Raw genomic sequence first — 15,679 nt, 5'->3', positions numbered from 1 at the left:
TCAAACGTCGAAGTCAGGAGCAAGAACGCAGTGAAACTATTAGAATAAGGACCTCCAAAAATTTGCTCCTGCATAAAATCAGTTAAAAAGCTGGCAAAAGTTTTCATAATCGACTTTTTCAGAAATCTGATAGTTAACCAAAGGCTAAAACCCTTGCAGAAACCAATGGAGAAAAAAATGTCTGACTCTTGGTAAGAATAATTTTAACTTGCCTTAGTCCCATCCTCTACTCTCAGCTCTGAAACATCCTGGTAAAAATCACAGCCCACTATGCTACTGCAGCTTCTCAAGCACCAAAGGACAGAAGGAGGTGGATCTCTTTCAAAGCCTAATTGCCAAATAATTATAATTTGTCTGATGGATCCTAGAATACTGTACTTAAAAGATTGTCTATATTAGACCTGACTGGACGCTTGCCTAATGGATAAAACCTTCTCCGTGGACTAGGGAGGAGCAGGAGGAGGAAACTAAATACAAATAAATGTTGTTGTAACTGCATGACTGCCTGAAGTATAAATAACATTTGGGGCAAAAAGTAGACTTAGCCAAAAAGCTTAAAAGGAAAAACTAGAGAATGAGAATGGCACCCCACTCCAGTACTCTTGCCTGGAAAACCCCATGGATGAAGAAGCCTGGTGGGCTGCAGTCCATGGGGTCGCTAAGAGTTGGACACGACTGAGCGGCTTCACTTTCACTTTTCACTTTCATGCATTGGAGAAGGAAATGGCAACCCACTCCAGTGTTCTTGCCTGGAGAATCTGGGGACGGCAGGGCCTAGTGGGCTGCCATCTATGGGGTCGCACAGAGTTGGACACGACTGAAGCGACTTAGCAGCAGCAGAGAATGAGATGTCTACAGATATCAAAATACATAGCAGCTTTGAGAAACTCAAAAATATTCATAGGAATCTAGAAGGACACGTATATACACAGGATTGTGTAGATGCTCAGAAAAGACGTTCAGTTCAGTCACTCAGTCGTGTCCGACTCTTTGCGACCCTCTGAATCGCAGCATGCCAGGCCTCCCTGTCCATCACCAACTCCTGGAGTTCACTCAGACTCACATCCATCGAGTCAGTGATGCCATCCAGCCATCTCATCCTCTGTCGTCCCCTTCTCCTCCTGCCCCCAGTCCCTCCCAGCATCAGAGTCTTTTCCAATGAGTCAACTCTTCTCATGAGGTGGCCAAAGTACTGGAGTTTCATCTTTAGCATCATTCCTTCCAAAGAAATCCCAGGGCTGATCTCCTTCACAGGCCCTAAACGCTCACCTTTGGCTGACATCGAGGTTCTGCACAAGCCAGAAGTGAAGACCAAGGTAGAGTTGTCAACAGCTTGGTTAAGTGTTAGAGGTATGCCCCAAAACTCATACAGAGTCCTTCAGCAAAGACTGGAAAACTGACTGGTTCCAAGGAAATCTCTGTTCAGTTGTTAGCTGACCATACATGCTGTAAAGAATACAGACTTTGCAGAATTAGTTTTAAAAGGTCATTAAATAATGACAGGAATCCCTGAGGAACAGGCAGGAATTTGATTTCCAGTGTTACCACATTAAAATGTTCAGTTTTCAACAAAAAATTGTGAGATAAAATGGAAAAGTATAGCCCATATATAGGAAAAGCAGCAAATGTGGTGTCAATATAACATTTCTATGGAGAGAATGCATAATTGTTACATTTTTATTTCCAAAGTACTTACACATCAAATATTAAATAATCCAAGCTGGAATTTTGTTAGCAATTGATGTCAAACCTTATTGGATTAAAAATTCCAAAAAACAAGCTTTTGCCTAGTTTTAAAACCTTTATCTTCTGAGGTCTCTATACTTACTAGTAATTTTGAAAAGATTATGAGTGATGACACCAGGTCGTTTCTACAGGTTCTTTTATCATTAGACTTCCCCGCAGATGAAAATAACTTAAAGGGTCTTCTGGTACCCTCACATTATTCTCTGACTTAACTGGGACCTATGCAACACGCTAACAAGTCTGCACAGGCTTTTTAGAAACCTTGATGAGGCCGAGCTGACGTGAGCAGACAGCAGAACGTCCGTGTGCGTCGTCCGTCGTTCTGTTCTCGCGCTGTTGGGAACGTCAGTCTTCTCATTCGAAGCGGGCCAAGTGCCTCTTGCTTTGGATGTGACTTTCGACTTGTTTTCTTCTTAATGGATACTTAACCATCCGAATTGTGATCAGGAGTCATTTGTAAATAGATTAGTTTCTGTTGGTCTTTGCTGGGAAATATATTTTGCTAGGAATGTATTTCGGCTGGATACTTCCACTTTCTGACTTCATGAATTAAGGAACGTCTCCAAATTGTTGACCAAATTTCCTAAGCATAAGTAGCAGTAACACTTTATATCTTTTAAAGATTCAATTGCTTGGTTTTGTTTTTGTTTGAATATTGATAACTGTTAAGATTTGGGGATATAATTTTCTTTCACAAATTGGTTTAGGTTTACCGTGTCTACAGCCTCATTTGTGGCGTTCATTCTAGATTGGTACTTATATTTTATTGATGTTTAAGCTTAATGAGTGGATTAGTACTGCTAAGGAAATGAGAAAACCAAAGCATAATAAAATATTTTCATTAATAATCTTTATTTCCTTTAGGGTTTAATGAAGAAATTCATTCGGTGTTCTACACGTGTAACTGTGGGAACTATTAAAAAATTTCTAAGTTTAAAACTAAAACTTCCAAGTTCTTATGAGGTAAGTTAATAATCTAATCGTGATTATTTTGATAATTCTAATCTGAAGGAGAATTCTAACAAAAGAAAGTAAAAATTAAGAATACATATAATTTTGTGGAAACTTTGGTTATTTTCATGTTAAAATTTTAATTTTTGGATGTACACACATTCTATTTGTATAATCTGTATTTTTGAATTTAATGTCCTGAGTAGAACATGATACTTACAAATTTAACAGTTTATAATTAGAGGAGATATTTACCATTAAGTACTCTTGAAATAAATATCCCAACTAAAACGGATAGTTTTTTTTTAATGGCTGCATGCTTTATGGTATGTTCATTTTTTCAGTCTGAGACCTTTCCAACCTATTTTAACATTCTTTAAAGACTTCTTTTTCAGAATGTAAAACATTGTTGTTTTATGAAAAGGGATTTTGCAATTGATATTCATTTAGTTCTGTAGTATGCAAAAGTGATACATTGTTTAACCCTCGGTAACACCAGCATACTGTGTCTACATAAATGTAGCCTACTAGTTTCTGTACAGGAGACGTCAGTTGCCCTGATGTTGAACGCAGCACAGCCTGTAATGTGTGCCCTGTTTCAAGAATGTTTATCATCCTAAAGCTATAATGAGGGAACATGGCTACCATTTCTCACGTGCGCAAATACAGTCTTGCAACTTGTATTAATTTCCTCTTCCTCCCTTCTGAGTTCCACTGCTGCTGCTAAGTCACTTCAGTCGTGTCCGACTCTGTGTGACCCCATAGACCGCAGCCCACCGGGCTCCCCCGTCCCTGGGATTTTCCAGGCAAGAGTACTCAGTGGGGTGCCATTGCCTTCTCCAATGCATGAAAGTGAAAAGTGAAAGTGAAGTCGCTCAGTCATGAACGACTCTTAGCGACCCCATGGACTGCAGCCTACCAGGCTCCTCCATCCATGGGATTTTCCAGGCAAGAGTACTGGAGTGGGGTGCCATCGCCTTCTCCGAGTTCCACTAGTAGCACCTAAAAAACCTTTAAGACCAAGGCTAGATTCCTATATAAGCAAAGGCACCAAAGGCAACATGGTTGTTTCAGGCTTATATACAATAGTATTCATACGAACAATCATAGCAGAAAGAAAATAAGATTTAAACACAGGCAGTACCAGGTATTAAGTCTGTATTTTGAGGAAACCTCTGAACCTGAACTTATTTTAAAATGTCTTACAAATGACTAAGTAATTTATGGATTAAGGATTAATTCTTATATGTTTGGTCCTACAAATGTAAAAAAAATTTCCAGAGATAGCAACTTTTACATTGGGGAAAAATTGTGAACATTAATCAAAGCCATATGTACTTGATAAAAAGTAAAAGATAAAAACAACTTACAAATAGAAGCACAGTGAAATAGAAAATGAAACTTTATAATTTGGTTTTGCTCTTGATTCTCTTCTTGCAGAATACCACTTGCAGTTTTATTTCCTTACTTTCAGGTGTGACTCACTGAGTTATTTTCTAGCTTTCAGGAAGTTATTAGAGCTGAGAGAACTGTTACTCTCTGCAGTCCTGCTGCTGGCCCTTGCTACACTTCCTTATAGAAAAGGATGGATGGGGAAGAGACTGACTCCACAGACAGCTTTTTTCCTATCCCAATGCTAAGAACTTTATGTATGATTTTAGTAGTATTTACTCTCCCCCCCACCTTATCTTGCTGCCCTACAAGTACGCCAGTAATTTAATGAAATACCTAACAGCTGGAGCTTCTATAACAGTATTGGTAATTCAGGCAGGATGGTTTGTTTGGTTTTTAAATGACAATAATAGAAACAGTATACCTGATTGTAATTGCATCCTAAGTAAACCCCTTTACCTCTTTGCTTATGGATTTTACAGTCAAGATAAAATAAAACTATCTGCTTTGTCTTTTAAAAATAAAGTGGTTTCTGGGAAACATTATGTGGGTCCGTTTATGCCACCGTAAGTCATCAAAAAAGCAATAAATTTAGCATCAACTAGTACAATTGGAACTACACTCATTTTATACATAAAGTTCAAAACTCTAGTCTGTGTTTAAATAGTTCATTAAAACCCTTAAAAAGTTCCTTTGGGTTTTTCTGTAAGATGTAAGAAAAACCTGAGAGAACTTTGTAGCCAACCCAATATTATGCAAATCACCAACCAAGCAAAGCAGAAAGCGAGAGCCCTGGGAGATTCAGGCTTGTGGTCTGGGCCTTACTGTTCTGTCAACTTGAATGCCTCCTCAAAGGCCCCCAAATCACACATCCACAGCCATTCATTTACCCTCTGCAGATGCAAACTAATGAAAGCAGCTCCTTCAAATGAGAGACGAACCCATAAGGTAAACGTCCCAGGAGGAACTGTGAGGTCTCCACTTCCTTCTCATGCAGTAAGAGGCGGTCACAGAAATATGTCTAAAACCTCAGCGGCTGCACAGAGACGAAGGAAGTTCACATTGCGTTTCAGATTTATGTGCTGAGCTTGAGATAGAGGTGTGTGGGGCAGGACAGACAGTGGTTCATGTTACTTACGTATGAATTGTTAATACCTACGAGGTGAGCCTTTGTTTTTAATAGAAAGATCCAGTGTTCTCCTCAAATAATGGATACTACTTCTATTTTGATATAACTATTTGAATCTTATTTGAACTTTGAAAAAAATGTGTAAAACTCGTATGAATTGAGAGTTACTTATGTTAATGGATCTGTAACTATTCTTTTTAAAGTTGGATGTGCTGTGCAATGGTGAAATTATGGGGAAGGATCATACTATGGAGTTCATCTACATGACAAGATGGCGACTAAGAGGCGAAAACGTAAATTGCTTTTATATTTACCTATGTGTATAATTAGTTTTTTTATCATTATGTTAATCAAATTTAACAGTTACTGAGACACTTTAAAAAAAAAACTAGGGAAAGAGAAGAAACGGGTTCCTCAGTGACTGCATGATAGCTGATCCCAAGTATAAGACCCAGGTCTGTGTTACATGTGGTTTTGTTATGTTTAAGGTGAGTTTAAAACACTGATCTCAATATGTTCAGAACTCGACTCAGAGTGGAGGAGATGGCACTTAAATTTTTTTTGAACCCCAGTAAAATATGGAAACTTCTAAGTTCTGCCCTGACTAGTGTGTTTAATGGTTAAGATATTTTTGTGTGTGGTAGAGAGGACAGGTAGGGTAGAATCTAGATACTCTTTTTTTCAGGTACCTCCTTTACATTGAAAATATGAGATTGGACCGAAGGGTAAGTGAGTTTGCAGTGGTTTCTGATACCAGATTTAGATTATTGTACCTGAGGCCCCAGGAGATATGAGAGAAATGATTAAAAGAAGAAACCTAAGAACATTTTTTAAAACCCCAAAGGAGCTGGTATTTTGAACTGTATCTTTGATCAGGGTTAATGTGAACGTTCTAGTGTATCTTACCTGAGTTATACATAACGTCGATACTAGGGACATCTGAAGGGGTAGGAATTGCAAGGCTAATTTGTAGCAATAAGAAATACAGTAGTAATTATAAAAACACAAAATTAAGAACTGTAGCCTCACACAATTTCAGTGGTTCAAAAATATACTTATATTGAAGGTAAACATTTGTGGAGCTGTTTTTTTTCCCCAGAATAACTGTCTTGATATGACACAATAATAAATGAAGCATGTAACTTCTTAAGTAGAACTTTTTTCAATTTGCATCCCACTGGGGTGATGATACCTTCCTTGTGAGGCTGAGTTCTCATGACCAGGAGGAATAAATTACGTTCTAGTCCTGCCACCAACTGGTTGTGTGCCTTGAGGAACTCATGAAACCTCTCTAGGGCTCCTTTTTATTTTTTTCCTAATTGTCTTTGTATTTGGTAAATTAATGCTTGCCTTTCTATGACATTTTATATATTTTTAAATGGTTGTACGTATATCACCCTCATTAATTCTTTCCAACCAAAATGTTCCAGGGACCCAGTGCAGACTGTAAGGGTAGTCAGTTCTCACTTGACCAGCCCTCCTGGGGCTAAATGTTGTGATATTACACACAATAGTAATACCGTAGAGGTATAATTTTAGCTTTCTTTGATCATGGGACACTTCAGTACGTGTCAGTGCTTGAAATCATCGTTATAAATAGGTTTGCCTTCAGGTGAGAGATGTAACTAGTCATCCATGGCAGGACCTCTCCTGGCACTCACTCGTCCTTCTCGAGGTCCCTTCCCAAAGGTCACTCACACTGCCAGTTATTCTAATGGCAGAGCTTGAAAGAGCTAATTCATAGAAATTGTCATTAATAGAGTGTATTCAGTCTTTACTACAAGTATGTGTCTGATTACACATTTCTGAATAGTTTAAATCCCCTGCTTGTGTAAGGCATATTTTATTAAAAATTGGTTCCAAAAAATGGTTTTAGTATCCTAAGATTTTTATTCAGGTAAAAACTAAATCAACAAATAGGAAAAAAAATACCACACTTGATATTTGGTACAGCAGTAAGTAGCCTGTTTCATTTTTTTAGCATGACAACTCTGTTTTTTGTTTGTCCTCCTCTAAGCCCGTCTCCCTCAGCTTCACAGTCTCAGCAACTCCAAGATGAGTAGTTCATTTTTCTGGTTTCTCAGACCAAAATCCCTGAAGTCTGTCCTGATTAGTTTCTCCATCCTTAGCAAATTCTTTGAACTCTGCCATCAAAATACAAATCCAGTTGCATCTTATCAGGTCCTCATTCTGGTCCAAGCCGCCATCACTCTTCTCCAGAATTTCTGTGAGAGTCTCTTGCCTGGGCTCCAGGCTTCTGCTCTGGCTGCCACCCGTGCCTCCTTCCATCTTCACCTCGCACAGCAGCAAATTAGAACATGTTTCCGTGCTCGAAAGTCTCCAGTAGCATCTAATGCCATTTAGATACAAGCTGCAGCCCTTCCAAGGACCCGTACAGGGCGGACCCCACGCAGGTTTTCCTCGTCTTTCACCTCGCCCTTTGCTCCTGCCCTCTGGCTTCAGCGGCCTCTGTGTTTTGTTTCCTCTGACATGCCAGGCTTGCCCTTGCTTCCCCCCGTATCTGCCTCCCTTGTTCCCGTTACCCCTTCAGAGAGCTGTGCTTCTGCGTCACCCGTCTGACGCTCTTAATCCCCTTCCTTGCCTCCCCGTTTTCCGTAGTACGCCTCTTAGTATGTTTATTGTTTGCTCCCAGGGCAGCAGTAATCTGAGGGCAGGGTGATTATTTGTTCACTCTGAGTCTCCAACACCTAAAGCAGTGCCTCGTAGAGATACTCAGTATTTGTTAGAAGAGTAAATTGAATGAACGTTGTGTCTCTTATAAGGTAATGGTTATGCAGATACAGCCTAAAGGTCATTTTGTTCTGTTTCCCATTCGTTTTCTGTTAAATTTTGCTCATGTTCCAATTAATTACGAGGTTTCATAATTGATAAACTCTGACAGTTGGGGTGAATGTACAAATTAGCAATAAAACAATTTTCTCTTGATTAAGCCCCTTCAAGCATATGTATTGCAGTCACGTTGCTTCCCATCTCTGCCCTTCACTGCCAGCAAGACACCAGCCTGAAAAGCTCACATTACTCTGCCTACTGGCATTGCTAACTGGCTTTGTCTTGGGCTGGGATTGGTGTTATTTCCTAAACTAATGACCAATTTATGGTTCTTTCACTTCTTGTACTTTTTCTATTAAACATTTTAATCTACCCAGGACTTGTTCATTTACACATACATCTACAGTGAGGCTAAGACTCTCAATTTATTCTAAGAAATTTTTTTGGCAGAAATTCAATTTATTGAATGATTCACGATTTGCGCCTCATTGTTTCGAGATGTCACCATTGCTCTGCATATGTGTCTAGACGTATGTGTACACGTGCAGATGTGATATCCATTTATGTTTCTGGACATTGTTTTGTCCTTCTGAGCAGGACTTATCCTACACCAGCATTTCACATTATAGCTTTTATAAAAATCTGATCACATGACATCTCTACCTAAAACTCTTCAGTTGTCCATTTTCTTTGGGATATATTTAAATAAAGTTCAAATTAAGGAAACTAGTTGGGCCTTCTATGTTACTTTATGATGTCTACCAGTATTTGTTAGGTCAAAGCTCTTTATTATTATTTTCTTAATTGTATTGACTGGTTTTCCCCATTTATGTAGGTGAGCTTGAGAATGGGATTGTGATTGGCAGTGAATTAAACTTCTGCGTTGACTGGACTGGCATTTGCAGTCTTGTATTCAGTTTGGTGCTGTGGGGTGCTCTCTAAAGTTCTGCAGTCCTCTTCTGTCTGAGTAAAGTCTGTGGTTTTCTTCCCTTTTCATGTTGGACATCACCTCTGACCTTCTGGGCCTTTGGCAAGGTGACCCCATATTCACATCACCTCTTCCCCATGTCCTCTAGCTAGACTCCTGTGAGAATCTCTGGCGGTCGATTTGCCTCCACTCCTCAAGAGCAGGACATCTCTGCCTGTACCACGCAGCATCTGGGCCCCTCCCCACCTCTGTCCTGGGGCCGGTGCATTTCAGGCTCAGCCTGTTTACTGTCTTCTCTGCTCTTTCTGGATCCATGTCTTCATCATGTTGCATTTTTGAAAGACTTTTATCTTTCAGAATTGCATATCTGATCAGATTTAGCTAAGTCCTAGAAATTTTTTAGTTCATAACAATATTTGTGCCTCAAGATCAGTGTTCCTCTTCTGCTTATTAGTGGGAGAAAATGGACCTTTTCTTTAAAACTGTTGCTTCTCAAACTTGGAAGCAAATCACAAAACACCTGGGGATGTTGGTAAAATACAGATTCTGATTCAGTAGTTCTAGAGTGAAGACAAAAATTCTGCATTTCTAAAAGCTTCCAGGGGATGCCTGTGCATCTCATCTTTGGACCATCCTTTCAGAAGTGTGTCCCACTTCTGACACATCTTTTGGGCTTCCCTGGTGGCTCAGACGGTAAAGAATCTACCTGCGATGTGGGAGATCTGGGTAAGATCCCTAGGTTGGGAAGATCCCCTGGAGAAGGGACTGGCTACCCACTCCAGTAATTCTTGCCTGGAAAATCCCGTGGACAGAGGAGCCTGGTGGGCTATAGTCCATAGGGTCACACAGAGTCAGACACGACTGCGAGCAACCAACACTTGAGTAATAAGATTTTAGGACGTGATGTATGACCACGGGTTTACCCTGTGGTCTGCACATCTGTACTAACACATGTACTCTGCTTAAAATGTCCACACAGTGTTTTCATCACATTTTTAAAAACGTAAATGGGATCATATGTATTGTTTTGCAGCTTCTTTTTCTCATGTGCTGATACGCCATGTGGAGAATCAGTAAATTTTAAAGTAATTCTTTGAAACAAATTGTTAGTATTCCATTTGTGCAGCTATAGTATGATTTGATTAGTACACATTTGGTGGACATTTTCCAAGTTGACATTACAGACATGCTGTATTCCAGTACAGACATCTTTTTGCACATGTGGAAGCATATTCATGGGATAAATTCCAGGTGTGAATTCACAGCAGAATGTGCAGGTTTTAAATTTTGATAGACACTGATAAATTGTTGTCTAAAAAGGATTTCCCAGTTTATACCACCACCAATAACGCGTGAGTTTTCTGACACCCGCGCCAGCACTGCATATTTCACTTTTGTGTTTCTTGTGTGAAGTTTCTTTCCACATCCATTGCCCCTTTTCTTTGCCTTATGAAGTTTGTGTGTTTCTTACTGACTTCTAGGAGTTCCTTATGTATCTGGATATCTATCTTCGTTATGTTTGTCACAACTGTTTCCTCCCAGTTGTATTGTGCTGCATAGTTTGCCTCGGTTTTTTGATCCTTAAACTTGGAGTAATAATACCGATCTTAAAAAAAAATTTAGTAAGAACTAATGAAATATTATTTAATAAGGTACTTAGCAGGGTGCCTGACATAATAAATGTTGTATTATTAACAACTTACATATGTTTACTTTCATTATTATTATAATTCTATACTCCTACAGTTGGTCTCACGCCTGCGAGCCTACTCTTAATCTCTCTGTCTCTTCAGCCTCAGCTTTCCCCGTGAATTTCCTGCTTCCCTTTCCTTGGGTAGGTTGAGTACCTACTCTCAGGACTCCCCCTTTCCCAGATAACCCTGGAGCTTTTATGGCTTCCACAACCCCTGCCAGTCCTTACCTAAAGTTATTCCACCATGTTTGTCTTGCTGTGCTTTCTTTGCATTACCAAGCAATTTTTGGAGAAACAAACATCTAGCTTAACTGATACCAAATAGATTAACAAGGAAAAAATACCACTTAGTGAATCTTCCCTCTTTCCACCCAACTCCTCCCTTGTTAAATGCTGTCTGGGACTTGTTTGCATAGTTAGGCAAAGCCTGATGGGCCAGAGGAGGGGAGGAATGTTGTCAAGGAGAGCAGTGCAGGGCATGCCTTAACTGTTGATGAGCCTTGTCCAGAAATTCAGAGACTGACTTCTAGAGGAAATATTGTTATCTATATTTTCATTTTGAAGAGTCATGCAATGTTGAATTCATATATGTAAAATTTCAAAGTGTATGTTTTTATATTTCATAATTCCATTATAGTTCAAATATTTATGCTTAATAAATGTTCAACATAATTTTGAAAAATCAAGATTTGGCAATGACTTTTAAAATATGAATGGCTAGTTGCTCAGATGGTTAAAGCATCCACCTGCATTGCAGGAGACCCAGGTTCAATCCCTGGGTGGGGAAGATCCCCTGGAGGAGGAAATGGCAACCCACACTCCAGTATCCTTGCCTGGAAAATCCCATGGACAGAGGAGCCTGATGGGCTACAGTCCATGGGGTCACAAAGAGTCAGACACAACTGAGCGACTAACACACACACAAACTGCTAAAAGACAGTGCATTTAGAATTGAATCTATTCAGTAGTTTAAAAACATATTCATTCATTGGTTTACTCATAAACCTTTTTTTGAGTGGCTGCTGTGTGCCAGTTCTGCCCCTTAGCTATTAAGATTGCAACTATGAATAAGATCAGACTCGGGGAGCTCACAGTCAAATGCTATTAAAATAGTTATGGAGACCAAGAGTCTAATGTGAGAACGTAAAGAACCTAATCCGAAGCAGAAAATGGGTCCCCTGCAGGCTGAAACAAGTTCCCTGCCCCCTTGCAGAGCTCTGAGACTCTTAAACAGTGCTTGAAGAAGAGATCTAGGAGAGATTAATCACAGGAAAAGATGGAAGAAAGAAGGCGCCTCTCCTGGATTGAGACGGCAAGGGTTTTCTCATGAATTTAGTATTTGAAGAAGAGATGGATAAGATAGGTCACCATTTTGGTAAATATTTGCAGAATGTTAACAAAATTCATATTTAGAGACTAAAATTATTTCACGCTAAAATTTACCAGTCACTTAAGTTATTAAAGTCTTTTTCCAAAAACAACTGCCATATTTTGGAAAGTGTTTACTTAAAATTAATCATGTTGCCTCATGTTTGACATTAAAATATTTTAAATATGTATCCAGTTGTGGATGCCTCTTATCTGATGAGTTCATCTCCTCCGCAGTTTCGGTGTCTGAACTGCTCAGCTTCGCAAGTCTGCTCTCAGGATGGCCCTTTGTATCAGGTAAGAGGCACTCACGACTGTACATATGGCCCTAATGACGCCTGCCCGCCACAAAGGTGACTGCTTTCACCCAGACGCAAGGTCCCAAGACACGTCACTTGGCGAAAATCAGACCTATTTGAGCTACAAAACTTCATCTTTTCAACTTATGTCCCCAAAGTTTCCACTTATTTTACTTCTCTTGAATTACCTATTTAATTTTACCAAACTAAAAATTAAGTTATAAATGTTAAAGCCATTATTTATGCATCCATCAGTCTTAATAACTACCAGCTTCAGCCTGCAAGAAATCTCTGCTCCATATTGAATCTCTGCTCTGTACTTAACACTTATTTGTGTGTGGGTTTGTTTTTTTTTTTCATTGTTTATTCCCCCACAAGTGAAGGAAAAAAAAAATGCCAGATTAGGTAAGGCTAAATAACAGCAATAGCTAAATGCAGATGTGAGCTTGCTTGCTGGACCTGCCCTAAGGACTGTACTGAGCTACCTCTTAGCACAGAATGACAGTGAGCGGATTTAGTAATGCACTGAGCAAGTGAACATGCCTCTGAGGAAAGTTTATCTAATAAAACTGCATCTTAAAAATTTGGAAAACAGAAGAGACAAAGTGTGTAATATAGTAAGGATTACTATTGAGTACAGAGATGATCTAGGATCAGCCTTAAACCATGTTTTTATATAGTATTTATTAAAAATATAGATTTTTAATTAGTCTTCATCATCATTTTCTTGGCGCCAAGAAGGGAGAATTATAATTATATACAACCTTAACTAGCAAATTTACCTCTGATGTTGCTATTTTAGGGTTAGGACAAATAAATATATGTTCAGTATTGAAAGAACCATTTCAAATCAAAAGTGTTAAATTAGCAATTTATCTAGAATTTCCCTCAGTCTCATTGTCAGTTCTGTGATAGTGCAAATCCCCACACTCATTAACGTGTGTGTTTCTTAATACACACTGGTTAAGTCCTGGGTGTATGTGTGCGTAGTAATGGAGTGAGCAAATTTAGCGATTATAAAGGCCAAGAGAAAATCATTTAGAGAAAAAAAGGCAATCATCCTTCTCCTTGTGTAATTGAGGGTGGGGGGTGAGTGAGTAACTGAACTGGACTGGTTAGTGTGTGTAGATGCTGTAGCTGCTTTTGACTTCACAGCTGACTTGGGGATGAATTGCGGTGTTCCTGGCCTTCCGTTATAATGCGTACATATATGGCTTTTTGCTTTTCGTCTTGGCACTGATGTCTGTCTGTTTCCTGAGAAATAAAGGTATTCTTAAACTCTGATCTAAAGTTTTAGGAAACTAGAGTAAGACCAAGTTTTCAAAAATCCACACACATTTGCTTTTTTTTCTGCAGCACTTCATTATGGAGTATAGTCTGGTCAGAAAGTTGGACTTGTAATTAATAGGATGCATCTTTAGCCAAAAATCAACTAGAAAATTTCAAGGAAAAAATTATCACTTTTATTATAAGAAAATATTACATGTGTAGCTTTATATGACTAAATCTTTTAATTTTGTGAAAATTTGGTGAAATCATTTTGTAGGAAAAATTCTAGTGAAGCAGCATTCACCCAAGAAGAAAAAAAATGTAAATCACTAAGTAATGAAAGACATAGAACAATATTAAAGAATTACTTTTTAAGGGATACTTAAATATAAAACTACTTTGAATGGTCACATCCTTTCAGATTTTCAGGGAATAGATCATTCTAAGTTGTTAATTTAAAGTAATTGAAAAAGATGGAATTTTACCAAATTCATTTTAAAGATGTAACATAATCATGAAGGCAAAAACTGATAGAGAACCTCCAATTAGAGCACAAATATCAAGTCTCATTTTGAACATAACAAAAATGATAAATAATATACTAAATGTCCTAAATATACTAAATAAATATACTAAAGCAAGACCAAATAGTATTTTTATCAGAAATCAAAGAATAGCTTAATGCTGGGGGGAGGAATTATATATATTAAGTAAAATAAATGTCAATAAATACTAAAAGGGCATTTGGTAAGATTCACATTTTTCCTACAAGCTTATTTTGAAATTTTTTCAAGACAAGTTGACATAACACAAAGAAATATCCTTAACTTTTAGATTTATCAGTTAACATTTTGCTACATTTTTTGACCCTTTTCCTTTCTTCCTCTTTTTCCTCTGCTTATCTTATTAATCTTTTTATAAATATATCTCTTGTTTCTTTATGGAGCCATTTGAAATTAAATTGCATATATCATGACAGTTGACCACAAAGTACTTCAGCATATATGTTCCCTAAGATTAAAGACATTCTCGTATATAATCACAGTACATCATACACAACAAATTTAAATACAGTGGTCCATTCTTCCTATAATTATGAAGTGTAATATAGTTTCAAACACATTTTTTACCAGATTCTTGTTTAACTTGGCACAGTCGGTCATTCTCGAGTTCATCAGGAGTATAATTTGACACTTTTGGTCAGTCACATTTTTGTGAGCGATCACAGGGCATATGCACGGCCACATACTGAAATGTATTTTAAAGCTGAAATAATTAAGATCGGGTACTAACTTAAACATAGACACATGGATAAAAAGCAGAGCTCAGGAACTCACTCTAGTATGTATGAATCTATAAAGAGTATTTCAGATTAATGGCAGGTACCAAGTTTCATTAACAAATATTTGCTGAGCACTTAATTATGCACTGGGCAATCTTGTAGGCCCTGGGAACACAATTTCCAGTGAAACTGTGAAAAAAATTTGTTTCTTTCATGGGGCCTATACTCTTAACAAATGGTAACAGATGAAAAACAAATGAGTAAAATTTATTGTGTTAGAAGAAAAATTGAAGTAGATAAATAGAATATTTTAGATGAGATAGCTAAGAGAAGACCACTTTGAGGCGGTGATTTTTGACCAAAAAGAAGTGATAGTAATAGCTGTGTGTCTCTCTGGGGTAGAGCTTTTCAGGCTGAGGATGGACGGAGATCTAGAGGCAAGTCACGTGTGGTGGTTTGAGGGCTGCAAGGTGGCCAAGGGGCCTGGAGCAGAGACAGTAGTTGACCCGGGAATTAGGAAACCTGGAGTGTTGATGTTGGGGAGGGGTGTGATCTTGTAGGGTTTGTTTTCAGTTAATTGTTCTGAGACTATTAGTGATGGGGGGATGGTGGGGAATTCAGTCCATACCTCACATTATATGTGTTTCTCATGGCTGAAATGGTGCACATTAAAAATGAGACCATCGAAGATCAAGAAGAAAACATAGCTAAATAACCAATCTCAGAGTAAAGATGAATTTTCTCCATGTGTTTACATGTAAAAGGAAAAAAAAAACTAGACAAACCAAGTTGACTACTAATCCTGAAAAATACATGGCACATGTCCCACACA

The 15,679-nt window shown here is 38.3% G+C and overlaps 1 protein-coding gene across 2 annotated transcripts in view; it reads left to right on the top strand.

Annotated features, from left to right (window-relative positions):
* PCGF5 (polycomb group ring finger 5) overlaps positions 1-15,679 on the top strand; it is a 58,419-nt gene that overhangs the window by 35,401 nt on the left and 7,339 nt on the right. For both annotated transcript variants that reach the window (XM_010842209.1, XM_010842208.1), the window contains exons 7-9: positions 2,611-2,709; positions 5,422-5,511; positions 12,235-12,294. In XM_010842209.1, the coding sequence (XP_010840511.1) occupies positions 2,611-2,709; positions 5,422-5,511; positions 12,235-12,294 (249 nt within the window). The remainder of the gene's footprint in view (positions 1-2,610; positions 2,710-5,421; positions 5,512-12,234; positions 12,295-15,679) is intronic.

The sequence above is a fragment of the Bison bison genome, unplaced genomic scaffold (genome assembly GCF_000754665.1).
Source record: "Bison bison bison isolate TAMUID 2011002044 unplaced genomic scaffold, Bison_UMD1.0 scf7180017864172, whole genome shotgun sequence".
Taxonomy (NCBI): domain Eukaryota; kingdom Metazoa; phylum Chordata; class Mammalia; order Artiodactyla; family Bovidae; genus Bison; species Bison bison.
This window is presented reverse-complemented; position numbering and strand designations above follow the sequence as displayed.